Source organism: Epinephelus moara, chromosome 20, assembly GCF_006386435.1.
Source record: "Epinephelus moara isolate mb chromosome 20, YSFRI_EMoa_1.0, whole genome shotgun sequence".
Taxonomy (NCBI): domain Eukaryota; kingdom Metazoa; phylum Chordata; class Actinopteri; order Perciformes; family Serranidae; genus Epinephelus; species Epinephelus moara.
Window position 1 is genome coordinate 15,801,382 of NC_065525.1, and position 15,472 is coordinate 15,816,853.

The window sequence follows — 15,472 nt, forward strand, 5'->3', positions numbered from 1 at the left end:
GAACACATCACAAAGCAGGCTCTTAAAGAAACACAACACAACAGGAGGAGGTAGAGCTAAAAAGTCACAGGCCACTAGAGGTTACAGTCACAACAGAATAAAGCTTGGCTCTTCATTAAAACGCAGGCAAAAATCACATTTAGGTTATTAACTTAGATTGTATAAATGTATTGCTGTTAGGGATGGGACGATATAAGATTTAATCACGAATAGCAATAAAAAACACTCACAATAAGATGATCATGGTGAATTTACATTATCAGGATAATCATATAGTGTACAGCAGCAGGGCCAGCAACCATAAAAAAGCCTTGCATCAGCCTCAAAAAACGCAAAAGATCTTCATAAATCGTTAGGATATATCATATCGAAAGATATAATGCCATTTCAAGTAGTTATAAAAGTCTGTCTTTGTAAGAATGTTTGTTTTTCACAAAAAACAATTCTTAAAAATGAGTCTTAAGCATATTTTGGTGACTATCCAGGCCCAAAAAATTGCAATTCACAACATTATCCTGATAATCGTGATATTAAATTTTCATATCGTCCCATGCCTAGTTGCTGTACGCCAAAATTGAACTGATATTTCGAGTAAGAAAGCTGGCACGTTACTGCCACATCTCATAATAAAATCAGAACAGGAAGAGACTTAGAAATAGTTAATATTGCTGCCTGGAGAGCTGATCAGAAAAAACTCTGTCCAACTCTTTTTTAATCACCAAGCCAAGGAAAATAAATAAATAAATTTAAGATGCATCATTCACTTCAAAAATGATGCTGCCAGAGGGGCTGCTTAACTGCCTCGACCAATCACAAGTCATTAAATGCAAAGAGATACAGAGAGAATGCTGCATCTCAAGAAATAAATCAACCACTGAGACGAAGAATCACAAGATTTACTGTACATGAACACTCCGCAGGCTCAGTGAGTCGATACAGTTGGCTAAATCTATACAATCCCAGTGACATTAGTTAGCAAAGGAAGTAAGGAAAGGGGGAAAAAAGAAGGAGGGACAAGAGAGTCATGCTAGAGGAGGTCGAGCAGGACATTGATGGTGAGACAGCAGAAGAGGTAGATGCAGTAGGTGCACAGGAAGGGAGAGTCTAGGGGGTTGTGTGCCACCTGGTGGCAGGTCCAGGAGAGCGTGCGGCGGAGGGTACGCAGCGGGACTCCCACGCCCTTGACCAGACGGCAGGGCGCAGCCACCACAGCAAGAGAGGAAAGTGGGGTACCTGAGGGCTGGAGCTCGGCCGAGGGGGCTGCCGCTGCCATGGCCCTTCCCGGTGCATCCACGGTCGCTGTAGGAGTTTGGGGCGCCTGGTTCTCCTGCAAAGACAAATTATGTTAACAACAGCTCCCTACAGAATATCTTAACTCTACTTCCCACATGTTCGCCCCTGTGGCTCTACCTCAACACTGCATTTTGAAGATAAAACAATTTCTTCATTGTTATGCCAGCCACTTCTGATTTCCACCAGGATTTTAACTAGTAAACAGAAACATGTACCTTAGCAGTGATTGGAGTGGGGGAGGGAGCAGGCCTCTTTCTCTGAGCATAGCCAGACAGACGGTAACAGTAGTGGGGCTTGCAGTAAAATTTCCCTGCAGGATGAAAGCAGACAGACAGCACAAAAGCAAATAAACTCCATGCATAAATAAATACACACTGCGCATATTGCAAACTTCACCTCACAGAGTCCATAGGCTTTATCTCCTCTGCAGAAGTAGACTATGTGTTTGTGTTTAGAATAAAAAGATCTTCCTTTCTGCCTCAGTTCAGACCGTCAGTGGGTTTCTTAGTCCCACGGCTAACGCTGAAAAACAGCTACTCTGTCTCAATGAACAATCTGCTGCCTGTCCTTGAGCACAATAGACACCTCCCAGAGAGGGAAAACATGGAGTCATGAGACTGCACTCGGATCTGGGGTCAAGTTGAGATTTATATGATTAAAACTGGGAGGTGCTGAAATTTCATGTGGTTACAGTGTCTTTCAAATTATTCTGGTGGCATACATGTGAAACTTGACACAGTCTATGTGTTGCTTTCAGCTCATTCATCCCAGTGTCACTGGGACACAATCACATAGGAAGGAAAGAAAAGTTATCTTAAAGTCAGCCTCACCATCCTCCACGTCAAAGGCGTAGGAGGACAGTCGTAGCGTTGTGCCACAGTAGTCACACTTGAAGCAGCTGCGATGGAAAAACTTCCCCTCTGCACTCAGCCTCTCCATCACGTACACGCGCTTTCGGCAGAAGAAGCACACATCACTGCCACCAATGTTGACGGGGAACTCTTTTCGGAGAGAGCCCTGTGGAAGGAAAGAGCGCTGATCAGTTTTTAAGAAAAAAAAAGGAGAGAGGAGAGGAGAGGAGAGGAGAGGAGAGGAGAGGAGAGGTTCAAACACATCAAAGCTTTAGTGGACATCACACAGCAGGCCCCTGTAGACGTATGCTGGGCATTGAGCTACTGTATAACCCAATGACGAAACCCCGACAGAGCAAGTCAGTGGTTATCTACAAACACAACAGCATCCTTAACAGCAGTTACTTGTGGAGCAAACACACACACTGCAGCTACAGGGAGACGGAGCAATGTTAAACTGTGACAACACATCAACGTATCAACAACACATCAGTGTATGAAACACCACTCTGTGGCAAGTGAGGCTTTGATCTGTGCAGCCACATGCCTTCCACCCCCGGGGGCAGCATGCTTACCGAATCCCTCTTTTCAGGTAGGGGCTTAGGTTCTTCCTGAAGCTGATTGGCTAGCTGCTCAGCCAATGAGCTAACTCCGCCTGTGTACATCCTTACATAGCGCTATGAACAGCGTTAGGGAGGGAGAAAAGAAGAGACAGGTGGACAAACATTAGAAAATGATGGATGAAAAAGGAAAATAACAGATGGGAGAAGTGGGAGGAGGAGAGCTTAAACACAGAGGGTGCTCACACACTATAGCGTCTGACAGGACTTTAAGACGTGACAAAGCGATGTTTCCATGCTCGACTGATCAAGCGTTCAGATGTGCTGGCAGTCCCACCGAACTGCTGAAGCAAATATAGCTCAGATAGCTAAAAAAGTTTCACTGTGCATTTTATTGCCGACAAAGAGAATAACTGGATTTGGGACATGAGAAAAAGAGATCAACAATCCCAGCGGTATGAAAGACGACAGCTACTAAGTGGTGCTTCTGTAACATCACTGCACGTATACATGCTCACACACTCAAATAAAGCAGTCGTGCATTTTTAATTCCATGCACACACACACACACACAGAGGCATTCACACTGTGCTGTTCTGTCACTAATCAAACAGTAAATAGGTAATCGAGCTGTCAGCATTTGAAACCGTCCCCATTAGTTTAAATAAATCTGCATCAAGATTAAGTTTAAATCCATTTAAACCCAAAAAAGCCAGAATTGAGGTCAGTATGTAGCACGGAGCAAACATAAGCCGTGCAAACTATTACTCTGGATGAGATTCGAGCATGCTTTGCAGTCCCACTGCACTGCGGAGTTGTTACCCCTCCACAGTTGGAACTGTGCTCGTCAACATGGGAATTAAACGAGATGAGATTTTTCGCTGCCAAGCTGCTCTCCCAATCCAAAACAACTACTAGGGACTCCCTTGGCAAAATAGCTAGGAATTATAATTGAGTTCAAATGCATGCCAGCTAAGAGTATTCTGATATTTGTCCAGATAGAGTCACAGTCAAAAGGACTAATTACTCGCCCACGCAGTAATCACAGCAACTACAGGAAACAATTAACAAGGTGCAAATGAGTTCCTTCATATTTCACAACAAGCAGCCAGCTTCTGGAGCCAGTCTCAGGTGAGCTTAAGTCGTGTTACGCAACTCGTGTAACCAAGTGAGACGATGCAGCTTTGTGAAAGACCAAGTGCAGGTGCAGTGTGTTAGTGTCGCCACACTCCATTTATTCCAGGCGTGAAACGACTACCTGTCTCAAGGTGTCAGAGGTGGAGGGGGGAGAACCAGGGGGAGATTGGGCTCGGGCCAGGTGCCATTGTTCCATAAAAAAACGTGAGGGTTTCTTAGGGAGGTTCTTAGGTTCCAAAAAAAGGAGCAAGAGAGGACAGTAGTTAAAAAATTTAAAAATATTGATTTCACAATTTAAAAAACCTAATATGAATATGCTAATATGCTGTTTCACACAATTTCTGAAATAAAAACTATAAAACCAATTTTTTTTTTTTTTGGAGAGCAGCCTGTTGGTCAGCTTTACTCCCTCAGGGGCTCTATGCTAACACGCTAAAATCAGGTCCTTAGGAGAGCAGCTTAGCCTTGCAGCCAATTTTTCCCAGTGGCCACTCGCAGTATTGCAGCGAAAAAATCCCCTGTGGCCCAAAAGATATTTTCCCCCATAGACCACCATTATAAAAGAGTTATCTATAAAACTGTCATTATGAATTTATGATCCACGGAGGTTTTATACATGTAAAACGTTCCTCAAGCTGAGAAAAGCATTTTTAAAACCAGCCACGTCACTGCAACGTAAAATCTACGAGCTAAGTGGGAACTCGTGGGCGGGGGCAGAGAAAGAAACACTACTACGCATATTCAGTGGGCTGCATACCATGAAGTAAACCCAGAAGGTAGAAACGATTTTGGCATATGTGCAAGGTGAGTAACGCCATTGGAATGCAGGTGCCATCTTGTCATCCGGTATCTACATATATTATCAATCTATGGCTAGCACATATTGGCGAGTTTAGCTAATTTTTATTCAAAGTAACCTCCATGTTCTTTATATATGTCCTTTTTAATAACATTCCTATCTCAGCACCTGTGCCACTGACAAATAAAGTTACTTGAACTTGACTCAAACATCAACAAAATTAGTTGTGTATTTAACTTAAGCCATTCCCTCTCGTGTTTTATGCTAACCGATTAGCATAAATTGCTGAGTTTAGCTAACTGTTGTTAAATGTAGCCTCCATGTTCTTTAACGTAGACTCACTGTATTTCAGACATCACCGTATTCCGGATGTTTGACCTTTTGAAATTATTTAAATAAATATTCACGAATCAAATATATATATATATATATGTATATTTAATTTAAAAAATATAAAGCTTTTAGAGCATTAAAAATGCCTGCTGTCCAGAACAGTTGACATGTCCAGGCGCATCCCCAGAGACGCAGCAAGCAATCAAGCTAATAGTATTCCTATCTTGGCATCTGTGCCAATGACAAATATAGAAACTTGAACGTGACTAATCTCTGCAGTCGAGGTAAGCCACACAGGTCACTAAATAAAAAGAAATGCTTGTATTGTTTTGAGTTGAATTTCCTTCATCCCGAATAATTTTTTCATTCGATTACGATTTCATTTTACTGCTATGCTACTGCTAGTTTTACCATTATGAGTTCTCATTGACATGCTGCCCTCTTACAATCACTAGTTTGGCCTAATGATGTATGTTGACCCAGTAAACTAATGGCACCAACAACGTACTGGCAATACACGGATGATTTTGGTTGTCCAATCTCAAAAAGGTAAAGTTGACCAACAGCCCAAGTCTCCCAAATATCAACATAATATATATAAATATTAGACTGATAATCAGCTCTCTGTGTTAATAGGGAAATTTCACCTCTGGTTTAGGAGGCTTGCCCTCAAACTGAGAGGCAAGCTGCTCAGCCCTCTCCTGAATGCTAAGCACAAATATGGGCATTTCATCATCAGACTGCAGACGCCCTGCTGGCTCCTGCAGAGAAATAGATGATTCAATCACAAAAGGAATGTACAAAGAGGAAAATGTACTTATTCTTTGCCTTTTTAGTAGTTTCCAAAACAACCCCCTTTTTCCAAATAGCTTGTCATTGCGGTAAAGACCACAGATGGTTTGTAAGCCATTGTTTTCATAGTTCCAGCTGTCAGCCTTTAGTTCAAGCAGTATTGTAAGCCCGTGTGGGTAAACGATGAAAGCGATGCCCTGCAGTTAGTGACGCTATCTAGCAGACATACCTAGTGAAACAACAGACTACACTTGAGATAAATAAACAGGAACTGAACGAGCCTTCAAGTAAGGTTTTGCTCTCAAAAGTAAAAAAACCTCCATAACAAGCTGTTTTCACAGAGGGCGATGTGTTAGAGTTTCAGTTCACAGCACCAAAACCTAACCTTTCTGGAGGAGTCAGGGGAGGACAGTGGTGAACCAGGACCTTCAGTCAGACCGCGAGCCAAGTGCCACTGCTCTAAAAAGAAACGGGATGGCTTTTTCTTAGGCTCCAGGGGGGGCAGAGGAACAGTTGAAAGAGGGAATTAGACTTAGGACGATGTGCATACGTACACCAAACAGCCTGACCTTTCCATGCAGCACACGCCCAGAAATGTACCACACAAAACATGATGACTCAACACTGGAGACCATGATCCCACAAAATGTCCATGCACAGTGTTCACCTTTGGTGGCCTGTCAGGTTTGCCTTTAAATCTGGAGATTAGGCGTTCAGCCCTCTCCTGTATACCAGGTATGTGAATGGGTCTTGGGTCTGTCATGCGCGACTCCTGCGAAGGAAGCTCTATCGAGACCTGATGATGATTTTGGGTGTAGCTTACAGAAAGAAATGCCTGATTTGTTCCATAAAGAAAAACCAATCACAAACAGTCATGACAAGCTGCACACATATCCATGCAATCACTCATTTACCCCGTATGTCAGAGGCATCTCGTAGTATTCGAGCTCCTCTTCCTCTGGACTTCTACGCAAATGCTTGAAGGCAGAGATGAGCACACATATACTGTATTAACACTTTGGTTTCGCATCGGGCACAAACAGACTCTTGCAAAAGGAGCTGTTGACTATCATGTTGATGAACAGCTTGTTATACTGAATCTCTGACAGCGCCTGACAATAAGTTACAACTACCCATGGTCCCCTGAGTCTACATTTATTTACATGCCTTCACATCCCAACAACATACCCTTCAGCAGGAAAACAAGCAGCTCCTCTGATAATGACACACACACTACCCACTCGCGGGGAAGTAAACAAGACTGTAACCTCTCTAGGAAGTTTATTTGGGGAAATACAGTGTTTTGTTTCGTTGAAATCAAATCACAGGTACAGCAGACATAATTAGAGAGGATGTGTTCAGAGGACAAAAAGCGGAGAGAGGGGTAAAGGGACACTAGATGGGTTTGTGGCAGAGATAGACAGACACAGACAAACAGATACAGCAGACTGTGTGTCACCTCTGAGTGAAGAGAGAGCGAGGAAGTGGAGGAGGAAGAAGGGAGCAGAATGGTTTTCTTTGGGCAGCTCCGAGAGCCCGAGGTGGACAGTTGGTCTGCAACGCTTCTGGCCTTCAGAGATGAGGGACAGGGACAGCAGATTCAGCAGAAGATGATGAGAATGATGATGAAAATGATGAGCTACTGCTAAGAGTGAATGTGCATCCTACTCCTTATTGCTGTCAATCACAGCAGCATGATACATTTTAATGCTTTCAAAAGCTTTTAACACTAAGCAGTGACATTACATCTAAAAATATATGCATGAGCACAAATTTAGTAATGCATTTGGTTATAAAGTTAGTGTGGTGTCCTACTGCACTGTTAGCAATGCCTCACACTAGCGCACACACTTCCATAAGCATACCCCCAATGAACAGACCACCCACAAAGTGTATATGGCAAAATAAAACTCTTATGAACAGTCAAATGGCTGTCAGCTAAAATAAATCCCCAAAGGGTGCTGCAATTTTGATAAAAAGTTTGAAGACTAGTGTATAAGAAGTTTTCTAATGTAAAAAAAAATGACCGCTGACTACAAGAGTGGCTGAAAAAGTTCTACCCCAAACACTTTGTGTAGAGAAGTGCTTCGGATTATCAAGATTATTTCCAGTCTTAACAATTGACTAAGCTAATTTACTCAGCAGCGAGAGACTTAACTGTGCAGCGAGCGGACATTTAAGAACAGTAGTGAATTAAATCCATTTAAAGAAGAGGAGAGTTTGAAGCTTTAAATCAATGTCTGTGAGGTGAATGCTTAATCTAGTGACAAGACAAAAAAAGACAACTTTCTAAGCATCAGCAGGAGAAAACTGGCACTGTGCAGAGTCTCATTATTCGCATGAGGGAACAGTAAAGCAGGATGACGACCAGGCGGGCCAGCTGGCCACAGCTGGTCTTCTACTGAGGCTGGGGGAGTGGATGTAGCGCTGGATTGTATGTCAGAGGAAACTACATTTCGATACACCTACAAGTTGGGTTGGTGGCTAACGGAAAAGCAAGATGAAAGGGAAACTTGGTGTTTTAAAATCTGGACCCTATCTTCCAGTGTTTCTTGTCTAAGTGACTAATAGAGACAACAATCTTTGAAACTGGTCCAGTATTAAGCGAGACTGCGAAACAGGCTGCATCGTAATCACAACGGGAAATTGTGCATCGTCAGTTTACGTCCATTAAAAGTGTTGGTTAGATCACTCGTCTTCCATGCGGAAGGTCCAGAGTTCGAATCCTGCTGGGGTCAACGTCAGCAAAGCCATGTGGTCGTAAGAGGTTCCTACCGCCAAATAAAATGGGATCAGATTCCTTAAGGAGGCTTCAGGATAAGAGAGTAACTCCCGAATCTGAGCCAAGTCCTCAAAACGAGGGCACATCTCAAGCCTGTTGTAGACGGGAGGTTCCAGACGTAAAAGCGGATTCAAAAAGTGTTGTCAGTAGTCTTTGCCTACAAATTTAAATCCGTTTCAATCACAGAATCATGTTTCATTTTACATTTGTAACACCTGATTTAAACAGTTGTTGACAACAGCGTTCCCACACTGTCTTTAACATCAAGTTCAAGGACTTTTCCAGGCCCAATTCCCTCAAATTCAAGAACCCGTCACGGCATAGTCTGAGACATGGATCAAAGTTAATTACTACACTGAGAATTTTAAAATGCAAACTAGCAGGCTTTACAGAAGCTCCCAGACAACAATTAAAAAGAGAGAGAGGCTTCAATGTGTGAACATTTCTCGACTGAGCAGTGTAGGTGGTGACAGGTGGAGCGCAAACAACGACACAACTGTGGGAGACACAAATGCAGACAGTGGAGTGCTGCGTTTTTACTAATGTTAAGTAAGAAAAATATCAAAAGGAACTTCTACCTCTATTTTGCACAAAAATTCTATACATTTAAGTGCTTTGAACAATGACCCATGTCTATTAATGTCTTTTTTAAGAAGCTTTCAAGGTCTTTATTGTCTTTTCCTCGAATTTACAAACTTTCAAGGATTTCAAGGACTTGTGGGAACCTTGTGACAAGGTTTAGGAGTGATGAACACACCCCATTTTTCCCATTTTTCCCAATTTTTGATTGATCTGCTCGGTGCTTATTGTATAATGAGCTGTTGTCTGTCTGGCTCGGTGAGGCTACCTTCCCTTCCCCTTGCTTCTGAAGGTCCATTCCATCTGTATCTGGACCTAATGGGATATGAAAGGAGTTGGAGGACTACCAGGCCAGCCTAGCTACCCATACCTGCTCCCCTCTGTTGGGCAACGTCTGACACTTGATCATTTCTTTGTAGCGAATGCTCAGCTGCTCCTGCTGCTGTGTGCGTCTCTGAACCAGGACGGGAGAAGCAAGTAGGAGAGACCATGAAGGTGGCGCACACTTATGTGTCTCTCACACAAACACACACACAAAGCTAGCCTATTTAATTGAGAAGCTATGAAGAAATCAAGTAGTTAGTTAACCACACAACCAGATCTGCACACTATCTACAGAGATGGTGAAGCTCAGGCTAGTACAGGTCAGCACAAAGCAGCTTTCCCCACTACGGCACACCACAGGGACATACGGTTAGAAGGTCAGCCTAGTCGTTAGTCTCTATGGGGTTGAGCTGGGGCGGTTCCACTCTTTACCTTTCTCCATGCTGGGACAGGTGCCAGCTGCACTGGCTCATTCACAGGGGTCTGGGGCAGGCTAAGGGGCAAAAGTTGGTCCAGATTGGGCAGAGAGTCCCCCTTTGTGGTCGGATAAAGACAAGGGTGGCCAGTAAGAGGCCCAAATAACCATGCAAGGCATCATGAAACAAGGAGAGAGAGAAAAAGAAAGAAGGAAGTGAATCATGAGAGGATGGAGTCACAATGGTTGGAAAATGTGTGATCATAACTAATAAGGAAGTGACAGAGAGTCATAAGGAGATCATGCTGAGAGAGCTGTATCGTTTTCATAAAAGCACTTAGAGATATTAAACAGTAAATCAGGCATGCAGAATGTACATGAATAATAGATGGAAGGAGAGGAAATATACAATTGTGTGCATAAAGTATCTCTAGCCAAGCAACTGCTCCGCTATTCAGCCTACATAAATCCCCACAAAGCTTCAAGTTTTGTAAGTCAAGTTTTGTAATAACATAATCAGCTAATTTCATAGATGTGTGAGGGCCAAGCGATACACAAACAGAAGCTTTACATTAAAAAAAACACATCAAATAAGAAGCGGCTTTCCAAGACACACAGTAACAAGACATTTTCTCAAACAGCAACAGCTGAGAGTTGTCTTTCTCTCTATCAACAATACTGTCTAGTGTTCCCGTTGCCCACTCCTCCCTCCCACTCTCAGCGGCAAGCAAACCAAAGCTCTGCGAACCAATTCACCCGAGCCCCCCGAGCTCAGTCAGCACTGTGAGGCCGGCCTACATGACCCAGGAACAATACCCAGCCTGACCAATATTAGCATTCTGGACCTGGACTCATTAATACAGTGGCCTACAGCTCGTCAATCATGAGACTAGAGGCCCTGTCACACAGCAGGAACTCTATATGATCATCAAAGTATTCAATGTAAGGAAAAACAAACCACAATGCAAAAATAATCTAAACTCCCACGACTTCCAGAAAGTCTGACCATCTATTCCTTGTTACTCAGTCTTTCCTTAGTGGCAAGCTTCTTTTTTTTTCCAGTTGTGATACCACAAAATGAACCACGTGACTTCCCCTGTACCTGTCGTTTAAGTCCCGTAGGCTGCGGAGCGTTCTCCTCGAACTTGGCGAGCAGCTGGGTGGCCATGACTTTGACTTTGTTGTGGTTCCCTGCAGCGCTGGAGTCCATTTTTCTCTCCGACAGGATGGCTGGGACAGACGGCCTGTCGTCACGGCCGATCCTGGATACCTCCTCCTGTGAGAAAGTAGAAAAACAGTCAGACCTGTCTGCCTGCTGCTGTCAGTCCAGAGGGAGTAATTAGTCTGTTCTGGTCGGATAGGCTGCTCAAACAATGCTCAAAAACTCAACATCCGAGATGCTTTGTTGTCAGAACTACTCACATCTTCAGACTGGCTGGTTTTCCTTCTCTTCCCCAAACCGTCTACGTCCTTCTCTTTTTTGTCCTGTTGATGACACATCATTTTTACTCCTACTATGACAATGAAGTGAGAAAGTGCTATAACTGATGTATAAAGACGGATCAATGGATCCCAACAGACAGACCTTCGGATTTCGTTTCCTGGATATTGCTATGCTCTGACCAAGTTTGCTGAGGAAGGATATAGGAGATTTGGTGCTGGATATCAGCGCTGCCTTCTCCTCAGGACTCAAGTTGTGGTTGTCTGAACAGAAATCCACAAAAAAGGAGGATTAAGAGAATAAAGAAGCACTTTAAATCCTCTTAGTATTATGGGTAATCATGATTTCAAAACATCTGTCAAAAGACAACCCTTCTGTAATTATAGACACCTCCCAAACACAGATTACAGAGCTAGCAGCTCTACTGTAACACCGGCTCTCACCTCCAGGTGGCACTGTGTCCTTAAACATCTCATAGAACTGGCTGAGGTACATGACCATAGAGAGCTTGTCTGGCTCTACCACAGAAGACATCTCCTTGCCAGTCATGCAGGGCGAGATGCCAAATTCCCTCTCCGCCACGTCGAAGCCCAACTGGTTGTTCTTCTCGTGGTCTCGTTCATCCAGGGAATCAAAGTCACTGAGGGCAGGAGGGATACGGAGACAGAGGGCAAAGGAGAGAATGAGATGGGACAGATAGATGGAGTGAATGTGATGAAGAAAAGGGTGCTCATACACATTAATCTCAAAAATCTTATATCTATGCTGCTCCTGTAAATGTAACACAAACACACACACACACACACACACAGGCTACACTCTCACTACTAAATTTTGCATATTTTTGACATCAAATTGAGCTGTGATTTTTGGTTTTATCAGTGGAATCTGAAGGATGAAATTATATTAACATCTTACAGTATGAAAAAAATACCATTGGCTGTCATTTTAAAACCCGACCTTCTTTGTGTATTGTGATTGAGAGGTGATTATAGTTAATTCAAACCCCAATACTGTATTACACACCGTATAAAATGTGTTTGAATATTCTTACAAAGTACAGTAAGAGCCACTGAGGTGGACTTAAGGTGTACCAAGGTGTGACTTTTTTGGCCACTTGGGGGCAGCAGAAACAAGCTGTAAACACAACACTTGCATGATGTCACCCAGGTGGCAAATAGGTAGCAAACAGCTGCTTATTTACAAATCACAGTGAAATATTATTGGTCATTATTCATTTTGAGTCATGTGCCTGGCCAAAGGTGCTTAATAGTTGACAACTCATTGACACCTGGCAATGTAAGTGCAATACACACTCCCCTTTCAGCTCAATTGTTCTCTCTACCAACTCCAAAATGGAATATCGAGATCTTTAGATGCTAAATGCTCCACTGTGTTCACCAGCTAATCGCTAACTTTTGTCTGTTGTGGTTGTGGGGTCAAACAAACAGTTACAGTGCAGACTGTGAAACAAAAACAATGAGCTGACAGATGATTTAAAAGCTCAACAGAGCTGAGGGAAACTGCCAAGTCGGGGCGGCAACTGTGGGTCTGCCACTATAAGCAACCCTTATCACATTACACATTCATTTACCTATTGTTAATATAAAATTAATGATTATTGCAGCTTTGAATTCCTTTAATAGAATCAGAATATTATGATTGGTGATCTCCTAATGTGCATTGTGATGACTCAGCAAAAAACAGGGAGCAAATCTATACTTTCTGACCACAACTAACCAGCAGCTTTGAAAATAATGGAAATTAACTGACACTGAGTATGCCTGCATTAAACACTAATGAAGAAGCATTTCTGTACAGCAGGCTACTGCTCATGTTGTGGAAAACATTACCGTAAATGTCATTATACTGCAGCTGAAAATACCATTAAGGCGAGTCATCAATACATCTCAACTGCAACATGCAGTCCATTTAAAAGCATTAGCACTGGAACATCACATCAGGCACAGAATGGACCCCTCACTCAACCTCTCTTTACCATCCGTCTTGTACATGTGTACACGTGAAGGCGGTTTTCCCCAAGGTACCTCCACTCATCACTCTCCCTCCCCTCCTCCCATCATCTGGCCTCTTAAAGGCAGCTGAGCACAACTGCTGCACTACTTGGTAAAGGTCAGGCAGAGCACAGACACTAATAGCTTATAATGTTAATTGCCACGTTGCCTCCAGAGGGTAACAAACTACATTAGGCAATGCGGATGGAGACTGTGTTGTTTATCGTGTGTGTAAGTGTAAGGAGAGTGTTTATGTGTGTGTGTGGGAGGGTAAGCCGGGATATGAGGAGGGACCCAGAGAGGCCATTACGACTGGTAGCTGTCACCTCATTTACAGTGATGTACTGCTCAATAGCATGGTCCCAACCACACAGCAAACATCATTTGCAACCAACAAACTCACATAAACACAGCAGGCCAGTCATTCCAGGCACAGCAGCTGTTTTAACCCTTTCACTCGAACCATAAAGGGACACACTTGGCGAAACGTGTTTTCTTGCAGACAAAATTTGCCATCTGTATTAATCTGACCTTCCTGTGGCATGTGCTGTGTGTGTATTCCTCTCAGATACTCACATCAGGTCCGGCCTGTAGCGGTCAATGAGGGCGCACAAGGCCAGACCGCTCTTCCAGGACATTGTAAGGTCCGTTACGTTGACATTCCTGTATCCCTCCGTTTGTCTCTGGCACCAGTTCAGCAGCTTACTGGATCGAGCTATGGATTCTGGTGCGGCAGGAAGAGGAAAATTAAAGGCTTGATGGTAAAGCAGCAGGTTGAGCAGTATGTGAATTCCACATGGAAAGAAATATAAACTGTTTCTGGGCAGCACTACACATCTCTTGCTGAGCAATCTCATGGCCTTGGTCAGGCAAGGCTGAGCATAGCATCATAAAGTTTTGTCATCCATGGCATCATCATCCATGTTAGTACCGCTTTTAACCAGCCAACGTGAAAATATTATAAACTGTGAGCAAATTTGTAAAGAAGGAAAAGGATGCAAATGAGGGGTTAGGAGAGGATGCAGAACTCACAGGAAACCTTTACAACAGCTAGAGTGGATATTAAACGTTGGATAAAACCAAGGAGTTTGAATGAGAGTATCATACCTAGTTAGTACACGCAGAATAATGTCAGAGGCTGCAATCAGTCCATTAACACTTCCATCATTCCATTATTCATTATTGTGTAGCAGCTTGACTTTCAAACTGTTAAAACTATTAGGAGTCCCTGAAAAGCAACACCATGCATTCGGACTTTCTGTTACCTTGCAACTGCTTGTCAAGCAGGCAATTGTCTAGAGTGGAAATAGTTCATTGTTACATTTCAGCAACAGTGATTGCAGCAAAATCCTACACTGATCAATCTGCACATCAAAGAATTTTCCACTACTAACAGTTTATAGTGTCCTTATGAAGCATGTGAAAGATACAAACCATTCCTGCCCAACTTGGGTGTCGACGAGTTGATCACATTTTCGATTTCAATGCGCATTTCCCTGGTTTCCCCTGTGTCGCAGAGGTGCCTCACCTGCAACGTACACATAACTGTTACATATGTGAACTTCTAGAGATGTTCTGATACCATTTTTTCCTTCCCAAAATGATTCTGATACCTGATCTTACAAAGTTGTACCACTGCCTTAAAAAATAACTAACGGCAGTGCACTATTAATCCTGTATAGATGTGAAATGATTGCTATCATAGTTTGTATGGCATGGCTACTGTGTAGGCTACTGTTTTAGAGCAGTAAAGAAGAACTGATGTCTGGGAATACTGTTTTATTTGGGTGTGCAACTACTTACAAGTTTATTAATAAATTACATGGTATTGGTTCGCTACATAGGCTCACATACTTGCCAATACCCAATCAGACATTTTAGGTAGTATGGGAGGTATATTCTGGTACTAGTATCAGAACAACTCTATGAAATTCCAAACAAACTGTGTTACATGCTTATCAAAGATGGCAGCTGAGGTGTGTTAGCTCCCATACTCACCTGGCTGGGCTTGAGGAAGTTAAGGCTAATGTTGGGGTAACGTGTGGTTGGATCCACGCTGTACTGACTGAAGTTCTTACTGACGTTCTCTGGTGTGGTTTGAGGCAGGAGACGGTATATACTCTCCCTAAAGTGAAGATGAAAACATTCAAT

At 43.0% G+C, this 15,472-nt stretch overlaps 1 protein-coding gene across 14 annotated transcripts in view; it reads right to left on the minus strand.

Moving 5' to 3' along the window:
• Positions 1–15,472, minus strand: part of mical3a (microtubule associated monooxygenase, calponin and LIM domain containing 3a) — an 81,267-nt gene that overhangs the window by 34,442 nt on the left and 31,353 nt on the right. For 8 of the 14 annotated variants that reach the window (XM_050072350.1, XM_050072347.1, XM_050072345.1 and 5 more), the window contains exons 10-28: positions 15,320–15,446; positions 14,756–14,849; positions 14,587–14,616; positions 13,898–14,045; positions 11,750–11,946; positions 11,451–11,569; positions 11,288–11,350; positions 10,968–11,141; positions 9,883–9,984; positions 7,225–7,335; positions 6,680–6,742; positions 6,433–6,600; positions 6,151–6,255; positions 5,621–5,734; positions 3,963–4,067; positions 2,720–2,821; positions 2,124–2,310; positions 1,509–1,603; positions 1,234–1,327 (exon numbers count right to left, since the gene is read on the minus strand). In XM_050072350.1, the coding sequence (XP_049928307.1) occupies positions 1,234–1,327; positions 1,509–1,603; positions 2,124–2,310; positions 2,720–2,821; positions 3,963–4,067; positions 5,621–5,734; positions 6,151–6,255; positions 6,433–6,600; positions 6,680–6,742; positions 7,225–7,335; positions 9,883–9,984; positions 10,968–11,141; positions 11,288–11,350; positions 11,451–11,569; positions 11,750–11,946; positions 13,898–14,045; positions 14,587–14,616; positions 14,756–14,849; positions 15,320–15,446 (2,198 nt within the window). The remainder of the gene's footprint in view (positions 1–1,233; positions 1,328–1,508; positions 1,604–2,123; positions 2,311–2,719; positions 2,822–3,962; positions 4,068–5,620; positions 5,735–6,150; positions 6,256–6,432; positions 6,601–6,679; positions 6,743–7,224; positions 7,336–9,882; positions 9,985–10,967; positions 11,142–11,287; positions 11,351–11,450; positions 11,570–11,749; positions 11,947–13,897; positions 14,046–14,586; positions 14,617–14,755; positions 14,850–15,319; positions 15,447–15,472) is intronic. The other 6 variants (XM_050072356.1, XM_050072353.1, XM_050072341.1 and 3 more) reach the window with 5 other exon arrangements.